The following is a 20,006-nucleotide window of genomic DNA, read 5'->3' as shown; positions in this document are numbered from 1 at the left end:
CAAGAAATCAAACAAATTGAAGGGGGCGTTATGACTTCAAATCTTCGATTTTACTTGGAGATATTGCATGGATAATTTGGTTTCCAAGTTAAATGCAGAGATAGGAAATATGCAGTAACTTAGAATTCTTGTGGAAATATATTTGTGTTTTCCGATTTTTATGCCATATAAGTTGAGTTTCACGTTCCCTAAAACTCCCTTTAACTCGGTATTGTAAGTATTCATCTTAAAATCATAATTATAAAATTCCTGCGTGCGTAGTAGTTTTGCTTAGGTGGTTATTTGATTTGCTAAAGGTAATTTGATTCATGTGGGATTGGGATGATACGTGATTACGTAATCAGTGGTTACAATTTGAATACCAAGTGTTAAAAAACTTTTCGAATGTCTTCATCCGTAACCGACGAGTATTTAATGCGAATTAAGTTTCTGTGATGAATGGCGCTCTTTCCTAACCATTTCCGGTTGTTATGTCCTAGCCGCTATCTTTACAACAGGGAGTGCTTTTGTCCGTCGTCGCTCTGTGAACGTGCAGAAAAAGGTGCCGCCATCGAACCAGAAGCTGTTCTTATACTTTTTATACTTACTACGGGGTGTAGTTTTCGATTAGGCTTTTTCGCGAGGTTTGACTTGAACGAGAGTAAACGAACGGCAGCGCCAGCGATCGTCAGCGGCGGCCGGAAATCTATTCACAAAATCACGTCAGTTGGTGTCATCGGCCACCAGCGACCTCCCTTGCTCCGGAGCCAGTGTAGTTTCTTATCGGAGTTCTTAAGAACTTCAAATATTCGGAGGAAATCTTAGATAAGGAGGTAGGAAGTGATGATGCTTTGATAAAGCATTGAATGAGTTACTCCGCTGCGATAGCAGTGCGCCGACGGAACTGAGCAGCTGGGAACCAAAGCAGTCCTATTGGAAGACATTCCATCTGCAGGTATTTGAAATACGGAACGCACGTTCAATCAGCATTTTTTCTTGCATTAGTTGTGATTAATCCTTTTAACTTTGTTATCTTTTACAACTACGTCATTAGATAAAAATTGACATACTGTCTTTTGGAGTGCGTAATGGCGGGGTTACTTGAAACCAGCTCCCTCCAACTCCCGGCCGCTGGGTGGCTACAAAAGCTTCCGTGCGGGGAAAATGCCGAGAGATGTTGCTAGTGGGGGTCCGCGCGTCCAGAATTGCGTAATTACATTGAACCAAATACAATTCTTGATCGCTATAACCAGGGGCGCAGCCAGGAATTAAGGCAGGGGGAGGTTTAGGTGCAACTATAGTACCAGGGAGTGTGGGGGTATGGTATACCCACCAGGATAAGCAGTAGGTGCGAGATTAATAAATTCCGCAATTTTAAGATAAATTGTTCTAAATGGTGAGTTATTCGGCTTTCTGAGAAATACTTTATTAATCCTTACACTATTCTATTAGTAATATCAATACAATTAAGTAAAGTGGATTATAATTAAACATTTCTCTGAGCTCTGGGGGGGGGGGGGTTTATCCCCATACCCCCCTCGCTGCGCCACTGACAGTTGGTGAATAATCTTTCCAAAGAAAGAGTTGATGCTATTCTTTAATTGTTAGAACTTCATAGTTTATTGGAGGTGGTCCAGGAGTGAACGTAGCCCTCTTACCCAAAGGGCGTACTCAGGAGGGGGGGGGGGGGGGAGCCAAGTTGTGACATTTTAGAATGGATAAAGGCGAATGAAACCAACATTTTAAGAAAAAAGGGTAGTTTCCTTCATCAAAGAAAACGAAAGGCATTGATTGCGATTCCTTACCCACCATTAGTGTATTCATAATATACAAATTATTTGGTTTTAGAAATCCCAGTTTGGCCACGAATGGCAATGGTCAATTTTAACCGCATTTGAAAAAGTCCAGATTGGCACCCATGCGATACCACTCCACTTGATGTCACAGGGACCTAGTTTCTATACGAGTGGAAAGGGGTTTTACATCATCTGAGATTACCAATGCATGCATGAGGCACAGAGCTCAGGGAAACATGTCTTAATAATGACCTATTAAACCTGCATGAGGTTGGAAAGTTTCATTCGTTTGATAGGATATTAATAATCCTTATTTAAGCCAAGCGCTATCTGCTAGCAGGGTACTCTGCTACCTGCTAGCAGCCTGCATCATATCAGTGCTCAAAGCCTCGCCCCAAGGTGACCTCACTTTCTACAGCGGGAACCAGAATGACGTCACACGGGGTTTTTCCAGCATTCATACTTATCCGTCGCGTTTTCGTGCACTTGAAATTATTCACTTTTCATTTAATCGCGAAAAATAGATATCGTCATTAAAAAATCTAAAAGTGTGAAATACGTACTCCAGGAGTAATAATCTTTCGATTTAGGCAATGAAAAAATAATAGGAAACCAACGCTATTATAACAGCGCTTCATTAGTTTATGAGATTATTCCTAGAAAAAATAGTATTATTTAGTTACATATTTCATACTTATACATATCATTTTTCTTTGGTTCAAAGAAAAGTCGTTGAATACTTTCGTTTCGATTCAGTACTGATTTTGCTTAAAGACTTTTGCGATTATTACTTCTATCGTTTTGCTTATATCCTTGCGCTCCCCCCAGAACGAAATCCTGGATACAGCCTTGCTTGTGCCCCCCCCTCCCCCCCACCAGAAAGAAATCCTGGATCCACCCCTCGTTACCTCTACTCAATCATATTGCCCAGCATTTTTTTCTGCTTCTTAATTTTTTCTTGCTTATATTTATTTTTTTGTTATGTATTCTGTTAAAATATAATGAGATATTTTTCACATAGAAATGGACTTATACCACTTGTCTACTACAAAGACCAAAACCAAGATGATGAGTCATGAATTTCTAATTTATTTGCAACAGTAACGAATGTTTCAATGAGGAAATCACTACGCTCGATCATGTCGAGCCATTTTGTTGTTTCAGTTAGCTCATTTTGGCATTCAACATTCTTTATTACATTTTAATTAACTGAAATAAGCAGCATATGTATCTGCCATACTGAGTGGTGTGTGAAAGGGCAGGGGAAGCATGGTTGATGTGACCTCTGTTCACCTTAAATTTTTTATTGCATCGCAATTTGTATAAAAATACTTCGTTGAATAGATAAATAAAGAAAAAGGATATACTTAATGAAGTTATAAATTAATTTTATCATAAACAAAGAAGTATTAAAAAAATGAACTACTTATCTAGATAGCCACAAACGTGGTCCTTCCAGTGTTAAATGAATTGCAATGTCCAGTCTGAGCAAACAACCCAATCAGTGGTGCCGACTCCATGGGGCCTGAGGGAGCCAGAGCCCCCTCTTAAATTCGTTAAGGGTGTGAGGAAAAAATGTGTCAGGCTTGTCGATTTTCCCCGGAGTGTCCAGATATCGAGATTCGAGTTATCAGGGTTCTAATGTTGATCATAAGAGTCTTCTAAAATGCTTAAAAAACTTTAAACTCACTACTTATAAAATTTACCGGGGCAAGATCCCCGGTTTGGACCCCCCCAATATTTTTCGTCAGTTGGCATCCCTGAACCCAATTGCTCAGATAATGTTTTAGAATATATGTTTGATGAATGTTAATGTTTACCTATTTAAGTTACAAATGTTCTAACTGTAATTGATTCAACTTAAAATAATGTGTTACTGTTTCTTTGATAAATTCGGCTGTCTTTTAATCATTCATTCTTGCATTCCTATCTAGTGCCTTACGACTAATGATTCAAGAGATCATTTGAAATGGAGAGAGTGGCATTTTTACACATACTCTTTGCCATCTGTTTCATAGCAGACCTTGGTGATTCCCAAAATGCATCTGACAAACCAAATATAATATTCATTTTGGCGGATGATCTGGTAAGAACTCTACTCGATGACATAAGTGTGTATTTTGTTCATTCATGGAACCTGCTTTAAAATTATCATATTATGTAATTGTTTTTTTTGTAATTTTCCTAGCTCAAAATGACTAACCCAGCAGTAGTTAGTCAAGAATTTCATTCGGGGGGGGGGATTCAAAACCAGGGGGAAAATTATTTGAAAAACATGGTAAATGGGTTTTTAACTAATTTTAACTGTTTTCATAATCGAAATAACTTTATTTGTTAAAAAAATGTTGTGTGAATTCATGAATTTACTATATTTTGTTTTATTTTATGAAGGAATATAATTGTGTTCTCATATTTCGGGGGTTGGGGGGTCTGGACCTCCCGGACTCCTCCCTTGCTACGCCACTGTAACCCAGCACCCTCATACTGCCCTAGTTCATGAAATACTCTTCATCGTAAGACTTTTTAGGTGCTATAATTCTCCCTTGCAATTATGTAGTCCCTTTGTAATATTACGACTAAAAGGAACTGATCATATGTTTGTGCTTTATGACTCTCTTAGCATATCATGTCTTTGAATACCTTTATGTAGTTAGCCTTTCAATGTCCAATTAATATTGGATGCTAAGAGTATGTATAGATGTTCATACTGGGTGTATTTTGATAAAAAAAAATATTTACTGAGTATTCTTGTTGATTGATTTTAAATGAACATCTGCTAGTCCTAACTAGAACACTATTTGTAATGACTATTGACTTTTCAGGGCTGGAATGATGTCGGTTTTCATGGTTCAAGCCAAATACCAACTCCTAACATTGATGCCTTGGCATATAGGGGAATAATTCTGAACCACCATTATGTGCAATCCCTTTGCACTCCATCCAGAAGTGCCCTTCTCACCGGAAAATACCCAATACATTTAGGTATGGTTAATCAGCTACATATATCTTCTGCTCCCTCACGTTTTGTATACATTCGTTAAAAAGATGGAAATATTCTGCCACTTGACCAGTTATTTATTTGATTGTGAATCTCTTGTGAATGTGATGATAATTCTATTTTTTGAAGGCTTTAATTATCTCCAGGAATGCAGCACTATGTTCTGCTAAACAATGAGCCTCGAGGTCTGCCTCTTTCGGAACGGCTTCTGCCTGAATATTTAAAGGAGCTTGGGTATTCTACTCATGCAATCGGAAAATGGCACCTTGGATTTTTCAGAAAGGAATACACTCCTGAATTTCGTGGCTTTGATTCTCATTTTGGACATTGGACTGGCCAAGGAGATTACTACGACCACACTGCAATACATGATGTAATTTACCTATTTTATTATTCAAATTTTTCATCTAATTCATTTTAAATTAGTCGATGCAAGTTTTGATATGTCCCCAAATTCTATAAGCAAGTACATATATTCTTTCTACAAACAATTCTTTGATGGGTTTTATCCTAATTGCCGATATGGATGCTTCAATGACTCTCCTGAGGATATACGTCATACTTTTTTAATATTATTACTACTTTTCCTCTTCTATTCTTGACCTTGTATAATAACTTTTTATGATGTTTCTTGGAGTGTAGGTCAAATGAAATACTTTTTTAAGGAAGGAGTCATGTTATTGCATTCTCTCTAAACAATTTTAGACATTCATCCACAAAGGCAGCATTTTTTCCTAAGGAGATAGCTTTTTTAGCCTTGTTAATACATTTAAGCATAGCCCATTTGTGCAACATATAATGGTACTTTCTTAACACTAGAATGCCCGGCTGGGTCAATTTGACCCAAAAGATAATATTTATGTTGATTATTTTGAAAGGACGAAAAATTTTAAGACTCATATTTCATGACTTTTAATTATTTAGCTTGGTTTACCACTGTGAAAAATTTAGGCCTGATATAAGGTATTATTTTTTCTCATCACTCATACCTGCCATGCCCGGATGGGTCATTTTGACCCAGACTATCAAATCCATTTGAAGCCTTTCTACTTTTCCTTTGCATTCAATGTAACTGTGTGTTTTATACTGATTTTTTTGTCAAAATGTTACTGTAATTTTTTATTTAAACTGATACCATTGAAATTCATTGTACCTCCCAAAACCCATAAGAGGAAAAGTGATAGGTTTTCACAAACGTTTGGAAGCTAGTTTCCGATAACACCATAGAAATTGTTGAACAACCTACCAAATGCTGCACACATGCGGCGTCAATTTTTTGACGCAAATGAACGAAAGCCACGTATGTGCAGTGCGGGGTGAATGAAAGCGACCACTGCAGACACAATAGACAATAGACCCAGCTACCTGGCCACCCCTGGACAACCATGCCCTTCCTTTGCTGTCCAGATCAACCCTTTCCTGTCCCCTCCATGCGGTCACCCACTGCTACTTGCATTGTTTTTCCAAAAAACATATTTATTGGTCATCTTATGAATCTAAAGTTAGAAATGCATTCTTCTTTTTTCACTCATCACATGGAAATTTCTAATGGAGTTCTACTGTTAATATCAATGGAGTTCAGTTCAGTTCCAAATCAGTCTAAATGGAATAGAAATATACTAAATCTGTCAATAGCAGTGGTACCGACACCATGGCGCCTGAAGGGGCCCGAGCCCCCTCAAAAATTAGTTATGGGTGTGAGGAAAAAATATGTCAGGCTTGTCGATTTTCCTCAGAGTGTCCAGATACCGAGATTCGTGTTATCATGGTTCTAATTTTGATCATATGACTCTTGTAAAATGCTTAAAAAACTCAAAACTCATTACTTATAAAATTTCCCAGGGCTAGATCCCTGGTTTGGGCCCCCCAATATTTTTTGTAAGTTCGCACCCGTGGTCAATAGTAACCTTGGAAATTCTTTTAAAATTTTTTCACGCTCAGATGAACACAGGGAATTCATTTTATATGTTCAAAAATCAATGGGAAAAACAAGTATTTGTTTACATAAAGCACAGCTATTTCATTCAGTCGACCATTGACTCCCACTGTGAAGGAGTCCTTTAATCCTTCAAGGGTCTCGGACAGCGGCCAAGGAAAGGGATTGTCATCCCACTGAGTTGGGTCCCAGCCTTAGGTTGACGTGAGAGAGTTTCGTAAAGAGGAGTGCAGAAAATTTTCAAGGGAAGGGAAAAAAATTGTACCATAAGTAAGGTTCCCATATTTTTTACAAATACAAAGCTTTGTTTGTTGATATTAATTTTCACATCGTTGAAAAGCTTACTCTTTTGCCTATTTTTCAACGTATTCTCCATTTTTTTGACACACTTTTAAAGACAGTGGTCCAGCTTTTCTATCCCTAAGTTGAAGAAGTCTCCCGCCAACCTGTTGAGGAAGTGTGTCACCTCTGCTCGGACTTCATCGTCACTATTGAAGTGTTTGCCGCCTAAGATTTTTGTTTTGGGGATGTAAAGAAATACCCACGCTTCATCTCCGGTGACGATAGAGACAAACAACTTCTCCTTGTTGCCCCCCCCCCCCTTAAAATTGTTGAAGAAATTTGGGAGCAGTGTCAAGGTGTTGCTCCAAGAGTCCGTCAGTCAGCATCCAGGGGACTCAGCAAGCACAGACCTTGCGATAACCCAATGTTTCTGTTAAAGTTCTTTCAATTGTGCCGTGAGAAGCTTCAGGAATGCGTTCAACAAGTTCACGGAGAGTGACCCTCTGATCTTTGAGCAGCTCACTGTTGATCTTCTGGACAATCCAAAACTGACTGCTTTCCATTCCGTTCTTCATTGTGAACTTCCGTGTGGTCCTCAGCAAAAGCCCTGCAACGTTTGCGGACGTGCTGAACAGACATGCACTCTTCACCATAAAGTTCAGTCAGTTGCTGATGAATCTCCAATGGCAGTAACTTCCTTGCAAGGAAAAATCGGATTACTGCTCGATCCTTACACTTGGCGGGAACGGGGATCATCACTTTCATTGTTGACGGTTGCTAAGCCAATAATGAGCGACACTGTGAATCGTGGACTGGCGGACTCGAGAGTAGGGGAACCACTGCGCACGGCACAGTTGTGGCATTTAGCCTAGCACCTTCGCTCAACATTGTAGCTCATTGGGAACCTTACTTTTGGTACAACCCTCGTATGTGCATGTGTTAGGCAGGCACGTCGCCATAACTTAGCTTTTGGGATGCCCTTTGGTGGTATGCGGGTTGCCTACACTGGTGATTTGTGATTTGCAAGCATTGGAAAACCATAAATTTCAGTAAATGTGGTATGTATTTAGTTTTTAAAGTGCTGAAGTTCGTGGTCATGGATATTTATCATTTGAAGCGGATGTATAGTACCCAATTATGGATTGGTCTCCATAGGCATTTGTTTCCAAAATCTGATTTCCAAAGCCTGATTTTATGCAAAAAATTGAAATTTTTGGGATAGAATTGTCGACATGTTTCTTCAAAGTGCAGTTGGTAAACATTATTAATGTAACTGTTTCAAAAAATGCAGTGTTGAAACAGAGGTGCCCTGCGGCCAGTAGTCTCCTCAGCATATGCATTGCGGGTAGTCTCAACAAGGGGCCGCAACACTTTTAAGGGGTGGTCTTCGAAACTTACACACTGAGTACCTATGTGCTGGTGTTGGACTTGCCAATGATGTTATAAACATGCACATTATATTTTTTATTCACATGATGATATATAATATGACTATGTTTGTCACTAAATTCAGTACATTCATAAGGGAATACTGAGTTAGTTAGTTCATTATTTTTAACTGCTTTCTTAGAAACTATTAGCCTCTGTATTATATGAAAGATTTTTAATCACAGGGTCATTGGGGGAAAGATATGCACAGAGGTTTGGAACCGGCATGGGACGTTCATGGAAGATACAGAACTGAATTGTACACAGAAGAGGCCTTAAAAGTAATAGATGCTCATAAGAGAAAAGTGGAAAACCTGAAGGCTGAGCACCTAGATGATAATTTACATGAGCCTCTGTTTTTATATCTTGCACATCATGCTGTTCATTCTGGCAATGATTACCAGCCTCTTCAGGCCCCAGATGAGACTGTGGCAGAGTTTTCTTACATCAAGGACTACAAGAGAATGAAGTATGCTGGTTAGTATCTAATTTATTCCATGATATGCTTTGGATGATATCATAAGCATACTTTCAAGGTATAAAATCGAATTGTAGTAATTTTATTTCCCGTTCAATTTGCCTTACATTGTGTGTGTTAGTTGAGAAACATAAACATTTTTGTAGACTAAATATTCTATCTCATCCACTTACTGTTCCTAGCAAATATGTACACATTTCATTCAAAATGATGAATCCATAGGTAGTAACTGTTTCTACCAGCAAGTTTCTGAGAAGTCAGTCAGTATTGTTTTTCCATTGTTCAAATACTTGGACCTATAGCTGTGAAAGCTAGTTATACAATTTGGGAAAAACTTATCAGAGACTATCTGCATTTTCATTATGTTGATTGGCTAAATTGTGTAAATATGCTGAATTTTGTGATGATTTGTGTTTAAGTACCAGAAATTTCTGAATTTTCTGATTTAATTTTTGTGCTTTATTAATCTAGGAATGATAGGGCAATACCTTATTTATTTAATTAATTTGTATATTTTAATAATGATTTTCTTTTGGACACAGCAATGGTTCATTGGCTGGATGAATCTGTTGGAAAAGTGGTGGAAAGACTGGCAATGCACGATATGCTACATAACTCCATTATAGTTGTTGCTTCAGACAATGGTGGTGCATCTAATGGCCTTGATCATAATGTGGCTTCCAATTGGCCACTCAGAGGGGTGAGTGCTAATATATGTCTTTTTTTATCACATGTTGAGCTATTTGGTAATTGTGCATGTGTAATTTGTTAAAAATGAGTGTATGTGTGTGTATATGAGGGTAAACTTATAAGTATGGTCTCCAATTTTTTTGTCATTGAATATGACATTTATTTACTTTGCTGGATACATTATTAGAATGATTATGGCTTCAGCTATTTTTCGATGTAGTTGCCCTGGTGCTTGATGATTTTACTAATCTGCAAGATGAACTTTTGTATCCCATCGTCATACCAGCTTCCATCCGTGAAGGTAGGCGTTGACCTCCTCTTGCACCTTGCCATCTGTGGTGAACTTCATTCCTCCTAGGTGTTTCTTCAGGGCGAGCAACACATGGAAATCACTGTGTGATGGAGTCCAAAAAAAAAAACCTTCCTCTTCAAAATGACACACAACTTCCGCCCATTCCACGTGCTACCTCTGGTGGTCTTCGGTGAGCTGTTTGGGTACCCACCTGGCAGTGGATGTTTGCGCCACTGAAAAGGAACTTGTGGCACCACTTACGAATGTTTTTAACATCCATATATTTTTTACCATAAACCTCAACCAATTGACGATTATTGTTGAAGGGTGCCACATTTTTCCTGGTCAAAAATGGTATGACCAAATTTGAAACCTGGACGGAGATGTGAGGGGAAGCTCCATGGAAACAGCTGCTATGCCAACTGTGAGCGGTCGAATATGGTTCGCAGCAGTTGAGAGTGGTAGTGTAGAAACCAAGGAATGCAGTAGTATTGGCAGATTGGGCTTAACGCTTCATAGGACAATGCAACAACTTTGGAAGGAGACCTTTTTTTTAAGTTTACCCTTGTAAATGTAGTTTCAAATGTTAACTTTGATCTTAAATAGTACTCCCTCAATCAAAGATCCAAGGCCGAGGTCAGACTTCTTTGTTGGAGATGCTTAATTTAGAGGGGCTTGAATCACCCCTTTAAAAATGTTTGGGTTTTGAACCTTGCCTACCTCCTTGCTATTTAAAGCCTCAGAAGGAACAGAAATATGGCAACATATAGGAAATTCATGAAGTTACTGAAGCCGTTGCTCTTAATATAGATGTAAATTTTTTAGTAATATTATTAGATTATTGGTCAGTAATTATACACATGTTACATGGGTATCTGGGGAAAATCCAGCAATGCATGTAATGTGTGCATATCATAGCAGTATCATCATGTAAATTTGGTTTACTAACATTTACATTGTTAATGTAAATGTACCTGATAACATCCCTTTGCGGTGAAACATAGTGTACAAATATTAAAGGTTAGCAGAACCGTATAAATATAATTAAGAATACTTCAATTCAATTTCATCAACTCATTCAGCAATAATACTGTGTGAGTGCTAATATTAGTTTCTTAGGATATGTAGTGACGAAGCAACCATTGCAGAATTGCCCTTGCTGTTTCAGGCAAAATTTGCTCTCTGGGAAGGTGGTGTACGGGGAGTGGCATTAGTCTGGAGTCCTTTGCTGAAGAGAATGGGTCGTGTGTCTGAACAGATGATGCACATCACTGACTGGGTACCGACATTGCTGAGTGCAGTGAACGGCTCTAATACTCTAGCACCTGACCTAGACGGCCTTGACATGTGGAAGGCTCTGTCTGAAGATTCACCGTCCAAAAGAAAGGATGTATTATTGAATATTGATGACCAGGAGAATGAGTCTGCAGTACGAGTTGGAGATTGGAAATTAATGATCGGTGAGCTTGGTGGTCACTAAATGCTTCAATGAAATCCCATGAAAGGAGTCAAAGTGAAAGCAATAAATTGCCACAGTGAATGGTGTGGGGAATCGGGTCTTCCAATCGGGTCTTCCAATCGGGTCTTTAATTTATTGAAAATAAAAGTATGTACATGTAACACTTCATAAGGTTCACCATTAATATTAAATTGGCACTTTAACCTTGCAAAGTGTAATATGTACATACTTTTCTTTGCCATAAGGAAAAGTTTTCACGTATTAAAGCCTGAAGTTATTTGCATTATCTTTAATTTAAATTATTTGTTCTGATAAAAAAATCCGTTGTATATCTGTTAAAATATTGTAACGGTTCGAACCACGAGAGCCGCCCGCTTGCCTCCCGTCCGATATCTTCCCGAACATGTGATAGTTAATTCTCCACTTCCCCAAAATATAAAAATGCCCCCACTTAGACTTACCGTTTCAGGGCTCCAAATCAAGTCCCCCAATTGAACGTGCCTGCACGCACACTCACTTACAAAAGGATTGAAGGCACTCGCGGCAATAGCAAAAAATAGTAAATTCAATGAAATCCCTTTCACAACTGATTTTAATAAATGAAATAACATTGATTCAAAAGTTTACACAGAAACCAAAATATTCCCCAGACACAAATGATAACTCCCTTTCCAAAATGCATCGGCGTCACCTCCAACATGAAATTTGAACATCCGTCTTCTCCTTCAAAATCACAATCTCACCTTATCAATGAATATTATTCAAAGATGATGATCCTTCCCAATAACAAAATACATCAATGCACCTTGGCTAATGAACAACGTGAATAGTGTGAAGTCAGACTCACAAAAATTACGTGCAAGGCAATTATGAAATTATGCATTAGTCAGTTCAAATGGCCACCCGTCTTGAATTCGGGCTCAATGATACGCCAAGTAACCACTAACATTCAGAAATATTGCTCAAGCTCCTCCACGCTAGCACTTAAGTCTTGCAGGGCCGTGACTAAGACCAGTCAACAGCGAATTCACTAGGGCTTTTTTATGGAGGGTTCACTAGGGACTTTCGGAGGAGGGAACAATCTGGATTCAAAGGACCTTTTTGGGCTTTGGGAAATTCCAAGCTTACGTCCTTTTTTAGATGTCCACGCCACCCCTTGCCAGCTGTCCTCGTGCATGCCACCTCCACTTGCCGTAGCCTTGCTGTCACCGCTTATCACTGCACACTCACGATTCGACTTCTTTCATGACAGAGCGTAGGAGAGAGAGAGTGAGACCTCTCGTCTCTCCCTTTTATAACCTTTTTCTTTCCCATAACCACCTCCGATGCACACCAACTCTTTTTCCCAACCGAGAGGCGGGTTTTCAAACACGTTCCGGGAGAGAACCACAACGTCGCCTCTCCCGGAAATCCACTTCCACACTATTTCACTTGAATTCACATACATAAAAAAAATATATTCTACATTTAACAAAAAAAAAACCGTTCTCACAGATTTAGTGCAGAACTCCGTTCCAAAATGCCAAAAATGTGAGCGTGCGCGCAGACGTAACCCCAGCCGCGATGTTTAAATCTGACACGTCGGGCCGGCTTCGGACCGTACCGCTACAATATAGATATGTAGTTTTTCAAATAATTTAACAGGTATATATTTTCTAGCAAAGTTTCCCAGACGGCACAGAACCCTCCGTATCTAATTCGTATGTACATAGTACCCATTGACTACGGGGATACTATGCCGCTCCGTCGCTTTTCGTCAATGGATAATTTCCATTCGCGGCCTGTTGACGAAGCGCGTACGCAGCATGTGAATGTCCGCTACGAAGCACGTACGATAGGATACGAAGCGCGCAGGAACACAGCACTCAGGCTAATCTCAATTGATTAGGTCGAAAATTAGATATATCGTAACTCGCACGATCGAAAAATGTATCGAACGCAACACAATCGATAGCTACCGACCGTAGCGAGAACCTTAATACGAATCATTATGAATTGTAAGTTCTCAACAGGTAAATAATACTATATCATGGTATTTAGAATTCATGATACAGTATTATTTACCTATTGAGAACTTACAAAACTTATTCGGCCACTTAAATAACTGCGAAAAATGAGATTCTCAAGGCTAATTCATGCATCCCCAGCATCCAGCATTCGTAAGTGGCTCGTACTTACTTGGAAACCTTGAGATGTTAATAAGAGTAAATTCTTATTAATTTTGACACTAAATAAGACATCACATAGCCCACGAGCATTAAAAAGCTTACCCTAAAGCCTGACGAAATAAAATTTTTAAATAAAAATTGCCGATGAAACAGGATTGCTGACACATCTGCTATTAGTAGAGGTCCGTGAATTTCTCGAGACGCGATATCGCGAAATAACACGAAATAACGCGAAATCGGTTATTAAAAACGAAATTTCGCGTTATTTGCGATTTTAGGTGGATTAGCGAAAAAATCATATGTAATGAGTCGTAATCTATTAAAACATAAGCCTTCATTGTTTAACGCTGCCGACGTTCATTTGCTCTATCTCATTACGATTCCAAGGTCGATAGGCTCGTTTAGTCTCGCGCATCCGCGTAATATCGCACACTGTGGTGATTTATCCGCCAGAATTTGCCGTTAAATTTATCACTGCCTCTTTCTTACCTGAAGAATTAGATATTATGAATTAAAAATGCGCGGAAAGAAATTTAGCGCGGCCGCGGAGGAGCGGAAATACAAGCTCACACGCCCGATACGCGTCAATGCCGAGCAGTAATTCCGGCGACTCACCGCGGCGCATTAGACTGCGTTATTGGATAACTTGTTGCAGGAATACCTTGAGTATGGGTCTAATGTAACAATTTCGTTGACTTAAACACGGCCGCTGGCTGGGACCGGGCCGCCGTTCACGGCACGGCCCACAGCGTGGCAGAGTCGTCTCGTCTGAAAGCGGCCTGAATTTCACGGCGTCGTGACGTGAGCGGCGGCCGGCGAAAAGTCGTTTCGTCAGAAAGCGGCCTCAATGTAGCACTACCTGTATTTCGCGTCGTACACGGCGCACCGCCCGGCCGGATTGAAATGGACGCCGTGGTGACCATGGCGGCCGTCAACGGCACCTTGCGTTAACTGCGCGGTTCGATTCGTTTTAAGACATCCATAGACACGTAAGGTTATTTGAAAGCACGAAGCGCTAGCAGTTGGGAGAAGGGAAGGAAGGAACAGAAAGGATAGGAGGAGAGGGGATTCTCCTTATTTGCAGACGGATCGTCGAATATTCAACTCTCCACTGAGCTACAATGCAAAAAAATCATTTCGACATTGGCCAAATCTAATACCTAATTCTTCAGGCGAGAAAGCGTCACATTCTAGATGCTTCAGGATCGATAAATGGGAAATAATTTTTCAAGTTTCTTTGAATCCGATTATGTTTTGTTATGTGCGCTTCTTTCTCTGCCTTTCCTGACTGATAGGCAACAGCTGTAATCAAAACTAAGCGACTTTGTTGTATCTAGCTGCTATCCCATCTTCCCTCAACACCTGGGTGAGGGGTATCAAAAGGGAACCCACGACATGAAACATTTCAGACAATTTGTAAGTTATACAGTACTGCAGCTACCCAGCACTCAGTTTGAAAACACCACCGTGATAGGTTGTGTTTTGGGGTTAGACTGTTTTTTTTTATCGTAGTTCCAGCTTTCAATATTGAACGAAGGATAGGAATTTTAAAATGCCAAAAGCTAGTGATACTCTTCACACCAGGGTAAGTGAATTTAGTTGAGAAGGATGTTATGTCAAAGACAGAGTATTACTGTGCAAAGTTTGTGATAAAAGATTTTATTTCAAAAGATGTGACACTTTGTTGAAGCACATCGGTAGCGATACTCATAAACGTGCAAAAGAAAGGGGACCCACAAAACGACAGCTATCATTTGAACACACAGTCACTCACTCAAAGAAAGGAAAGGAGGAGCTTGTTGTTGCTACTACAGAAGCATTTTTAAAGGCTTTATTTAGTGTAGAGAAACTTGACAATGCAAAAATCCCGGAATGGCTCTCGAAGTATACACATATAAGGTAGTGGGGATTTTGCCGTTTGCTGATTGTATTAGCTAAGACTACATACTTGAACCATTCATATACCTTGAACCAATATAAATTGAACCACTTATTTCATGTTGTTTTATCAGAAATTTTGTGCTATCGAAATTGTGTTAAATGTTAAGTAAAATGCTTAATAAAAGTATAGGTATTAATGAAACAAGTACCATAAAATAATAAAACGCCTATACACCGGGAAAAATGTAACATTATAATAACACCGCCAAGATTTTCTATAACACCGAAATCACATGGTTTTAAAACGAATTTTAGCAAAAAATAAAACCACTTTCACGGACCTCTAGCTATTAGTATGATCGAATTCATCAAAATGCAAGCAAAAATTAACGTATAGTTCAGTCTCAGCTACTAAAACTTACCCATATCAGGCGCTTAAGTATTTGAAAAATTATTTGGGATGAGTAAAAGTCTCTAGGTCACTGCAGTAAATGTATCAACCTATTAAAAATATGAAAGTCCTGCCAAATCACCAGCATAAACACTTGTAAAATAAAACATGGTATCTCTTAGATCACACCTCCGATTTTATACTTACTTTGCATGAAGTCACCACCACAAGAAATTTTAAAGAGGCAGGAAAGAAAAAACCCACAGAAATACAATACATATATTATGTATTTTCTATTGTCAACCACAATAATATTTCCAATTTTCTCTTCTATCCCACATCTAATTTAGCGAAACAATTACTCTTATTCTCTTTTGAATAAAAAATTATTTAAAAGAGGACTGGTCGATACATAAAAACTATCTTCAATACTTTCTCCGATGAACGTCCACTATCACAGCATCAACTTGCACAAATCAAATCCACAAATATGTCACTTCTGCCACAATGTCTGTCTTCTTGGCGACAGGTAACAGTGAAGCAATGGTACCTTCCTCCAATCTGGGCACCTTCAATTCAGCAAGAATTTTCTCCTCGTCTTCTCGTCCAAGGCCACAGATTATTTTCTGATATCACAAGGTGCGATGTGAAGCTCACACACCTAAAATTAATAAATAATAAAATACCATGTAACTTATTAGGTCAAATCATTTCCAATTTTTGGTATTTCTGCATGAGAAATCAAATTACTAGGCTCGTAAATATAGTAAATATTTGTATGCCTGATATTTTTATTGTTTTAAACTATAGCATAAGATAATTTGAAATGATAAAAGCCGACGTGTAATACACCATAGGGCAAGCTAAGAAACAATATTCGATCCTATAAACTCGGCAGCTTATTCCTAGTTTCTCCTTTAACCACACGTTTACTGAATGAATTAATACAAAAAAGACAACTAAAATGCAAGAATTTTCAAAAGAATTGCTGTTACAATATTTTGAATGACCATTTTTAGTACTGAATAGTACTATAGTACTTCAGTACTGAATAGTTCGGGATGTTGATGCATCAACATCCCGAAACCACTTCTAACTTAAAATTACATCCAAATAATTACAGCGAGAAAGAGTACATACCTCACAGTTTTTCGTAGGGGTGAAATGTTTTCTTCTTATCGCCCAAATGCACTTCTTCTTCAACTCAGGATCTTTTGGAGAGCTAAAAACTTGAACCATGTCCCGGAGTTTCCATTACATCCCGACAATACACACACGAAAGGCATTTTTAACAAAAATATCTCACAAACACGTTTCTGAAGCCCAGTGAATGAAATTAAAGAATAAGGGAAACTTCACCATTACCAGACACTCTATTTTTCACAAACTTAACCACAAAAATCCCTGAAATGTGGTGAGACGTGACGTAAACGATGCGATCTCCAACGGCTTCTCCCAGCTTGTGAAGGCATGTGATCTTTCTAGGAGGATATGGCACGATGGCACCACCCGCGAAAGAAAATAGTCCCAGACCGAATACAGTTTTATCGATGAGATACAATTTTTCGATGCATATGAATTTGCCAGTCCTTTTGCATCTTTTTTCGTCATTAAAGGAAATAAAGAAACAAAACCTTTTAAGTAACTTCCTAAGAGCGATTTTTGTATCTTGATGGTCCACCCTCGTATTCAGGTACGAAAACTTCCTGTGCCGTCTGGGTTGCTCTGTACTATTTGATGTGCACTAAAGTTACCCTAAAGTTACTATTAAGTTACCCATGGTAATTAAGTAATCGCTTATTTATTGACCTAGATAATAAATTCTTTGAGCATTAAGTTCAATGATCTCCAAAAATTGGAAATTCATATTACACCTCATAAATTGATGGCTGGCCTTTTATGTGTCCCTGTGTGTCCTTCAACTTACTTGTACGAGAGAACTTCATGGCTTTAAATTTGATTGATCTATGAAGACGGATTCATTATTATTATATTATCTTTATGCTAACCTTATACATTTTCTCCTTATTTCTGTTTGAAGTTGAATGTTGAGTGTATGTTTTATTTTTTCCAGGTACTGCTACTCGATTCAATGGTACTTGGGATGACTGGTATGGCCCTTCAGGTCGTGATAAGAACTACAAATACGACCTAAATCTTATATTGAATAGCAGAGTCAGCAAGGCAATGAATTCAATTGGATTTCACCTGAAAGGAGAGCAAATTCATTCACTGAGGGAAAAATCCAAAGTAAGCTGCGATGTGAATAAAGCAATGTTGAAAATGGTAGATTATGATTCAGAACATGTCTTAGGCCCTCCCATTGCATGCGACATAAGAGTGGAGCAGTGTTTATTCAATATTCGATTTGATCCTTGTGAAAGAAGAAACTTAGCTGATATATACCCAGATGTATTGTCTTCTTTACAACATGCTTTAGCAAAATTCAATGCGACAGCTTTACCCCTTGGAAATATACCAACTGTTCTACAGGCCAATCCCGAATGGTGGGATTATGAGTGGACAAATTATGGAGATAAAACAGAATCTCATATGCAATGCACCAATGGATAAGGTGGCTGTTTTGATGCTTGTTGATGCATATTTCTCAATCAGAATCTGGGACCCATCCTGCGATCTGAGTAAAATTAAATTTTTTTTGAAATGTGTAAGAACTTAAATAACTCATTAAGCACAGAACATTTTTGAAGTGGTATCCTGAAAAACAGGTGCCTTTTCCTGCCATGTGAAAAGTGGTCTTTCAGTGATAAGAATCCCCTTTCCTACCTATGCAATGCAACCTGGATATGCATTCATGTACATCAGAATCAATCAGGCTGAATGTTGTAAGGGGAAGATTCTATACTAAGGTAAAACTTTTTGTTTTCTGTATGGTTGTTATTGGTTTTATATTGAATTATATATGACGATTGGTATTTTTAGATTAATTTTACTCTTGCTCTTTTTTCATATTGGTGAGAATAATCCTATGAACAAGTTTTTACTTGTCTTCAAAAGATTTTAGCCCAGTTGTGGCTAATTGGGATCTTAGAAATGTTTTTTATAACAACCCAATTTTCATGAATGCTGGTTAAAAATGCAATGGAATGTCTTTAAATTTTCCAATATGAACGACTATTTTAAATGTAAAGGCGTTTTTTCCCATCTGCCAATAATCTTTTCAGGACCAATATCAGGACATATTAATCTTGAAGGAGTCTCTGGTAGAGGGGAAGAAACATTGACTTTTTAGCCACAAGATATGGGTTAACCCATGAGTTTTATTTATTGACGACCAAGGATGAAGTTTGCTGAGAAATTATACAGTAGTTTCCGGTTAATTGGGACATATCGGGACTTGTGCTCTTTGCCCCAATTAAGTGGCTGCCCCAATTAGGAGAACTATCCTGTATATGGGCATAAACAAATGTTAAAATGATAGAAAGAAGACTAAAGAATGTTTATAATGCAATATAAGTTTATTAATCTATTAATTTAAATAATAAATAAGCGAGTTTAGTTAATTTAGTATCATTTTTAAGAATTATAACAATTTATTTAAAAATATTTTTCACTACCTCGGGCGACGCTGAATGAATGTCTTTTATTAAGTCCTATTAAAGAAAAGTCCTATCCTCTTGCGGATAGTATAACAACAAGAGCTTTCAATATAGGATAAGAATATGAACATTTGTGAAAAATGAGAGTAAATCAAAGGAGGAAAATAAAAAATAATGGTATTCTGAAAACAAAAAAATTTAATTTCGTCGTGAGTATAGAGTCTATGTTGCCGATTCATGGCCCAATAAAGCGGCATGCTGTCCCAATTAAGTGGAGAATGCTCTGGGATATTCCTCTGTTGGGTTCTGTTCTTCAAGATCTGCCCCAATTAAGCGGCTGCCCCAAGTAACCTGTGGACCCATTAAACGGAATCTACTGTATTTGGCTAGGCGGGTATTCGAACCTGGATCTCCCAATTGTCGATCAGGCCTGCTGAAGTTTGGTAAAACCTATCCTGAAGTTTACTCCGACAGTGGCGGATACAGAACAAGCTCAAGGGAGTGGTGCAAAAGATATCTTGGGCTACCTTTTCTTTTATTGTAATAAAAAAAAAATAATGAAGTCACAGGCAAGGTTTAAGAAAGTTGTATTTGAACTGATTAACACATACAGCCTACTCCCGATTATCCGGCTGCGGTTTATCCGGGTTGCGGATCATCCGTGCATG

At 38.4% G+C, this 20,006-nt stretch overlaps 1 protein-coding gene across 2 annotated transcripts; it reads left to right on the top strand.

Annotated features, from left to right (window-relative positions):
* Positions 1 to 249: 249 nt before the first annotated feature.
* LOC124162636 (arylsulfatase B-like) lies at positions 250 to 18,726 on the top strand. Of its 2 annotated transcripts, XM_046539227.1 has the most exons (8): positions 250 to 934; positions 3,710 to 3,861; positions 4,598 to 4,757; positions 4,920 to 5,146; positions 8,605 to 8,896; positions 9,440 to 9,597; positions 11,048 to 11,339; positions 17,853 to 18,726. In XM_046539227.1, the coding sequence occupies exons 2-8, from the start codon at positions 3,745 to 3,747 to the stop codon at positions 18,350 to 18,352; spliced, it is 1,746 nt and encodes a 581-aa protein (XP_046395183.1). In that variant the 5' UTR covers positions 250 to 934; positions 3,710 to 3,744; the 3' UTR covers positions 18,353 to 18,726. The 2 variants fall into 2 exon arrangements, with proteins under 2 accessions (XP_046395183.1, XP_046395184.1); XM_046539228.1 differs by lacking the exons at positions 250 to 934; positions 3,710 to 3,861 and having other exon boundaries at positions 4,669 to 4,757; positions 4,903 to 5,146.
* The last annotated feature ends 1,280 nt before the right edge of the window (positions 18,727 to 20,006 follow it).

The sequence above is a fragment of the Ischnura elegans genome, chromosome 7 (assembly GCF_921293095.1).
Source record: "Ischnura elegans chromosome 7, ioIscEleg1.1, whole genome shotgun sequence".
NCBI classification, from domain to species: Eukaryota; Metazoa; Arthropoda; class Insecta; order Odonata; family Coenagrionidae; genus Ischnura; species Ischnura elegans.
This window is presented reverse-complemented; position numbering and strand designations above follow the sequence as displayed.

Coding starts and splice junctions, on each gene's coding strand:
- LOC124162636 (XM_046539227.1), top strand. CDS start 3,745: ATGGAGAGAGTGGCATTTTTACACATACTCTTTGCCATCTGTTTCATA. Junction 3,862..4,597: donor TCATTTTGGCGGATGATCTG/GTAAGAACTCTA, acceptor TTGACTTTTCAG/GGCTGGAATGATGTCGGTTT. Junction 4,758..4,919: donor AAAATACCCAATACATTTAG/GTATGGTTAATC, acceptor AATTATCTCCAG/GAATGCAGCACTATGTTCTG.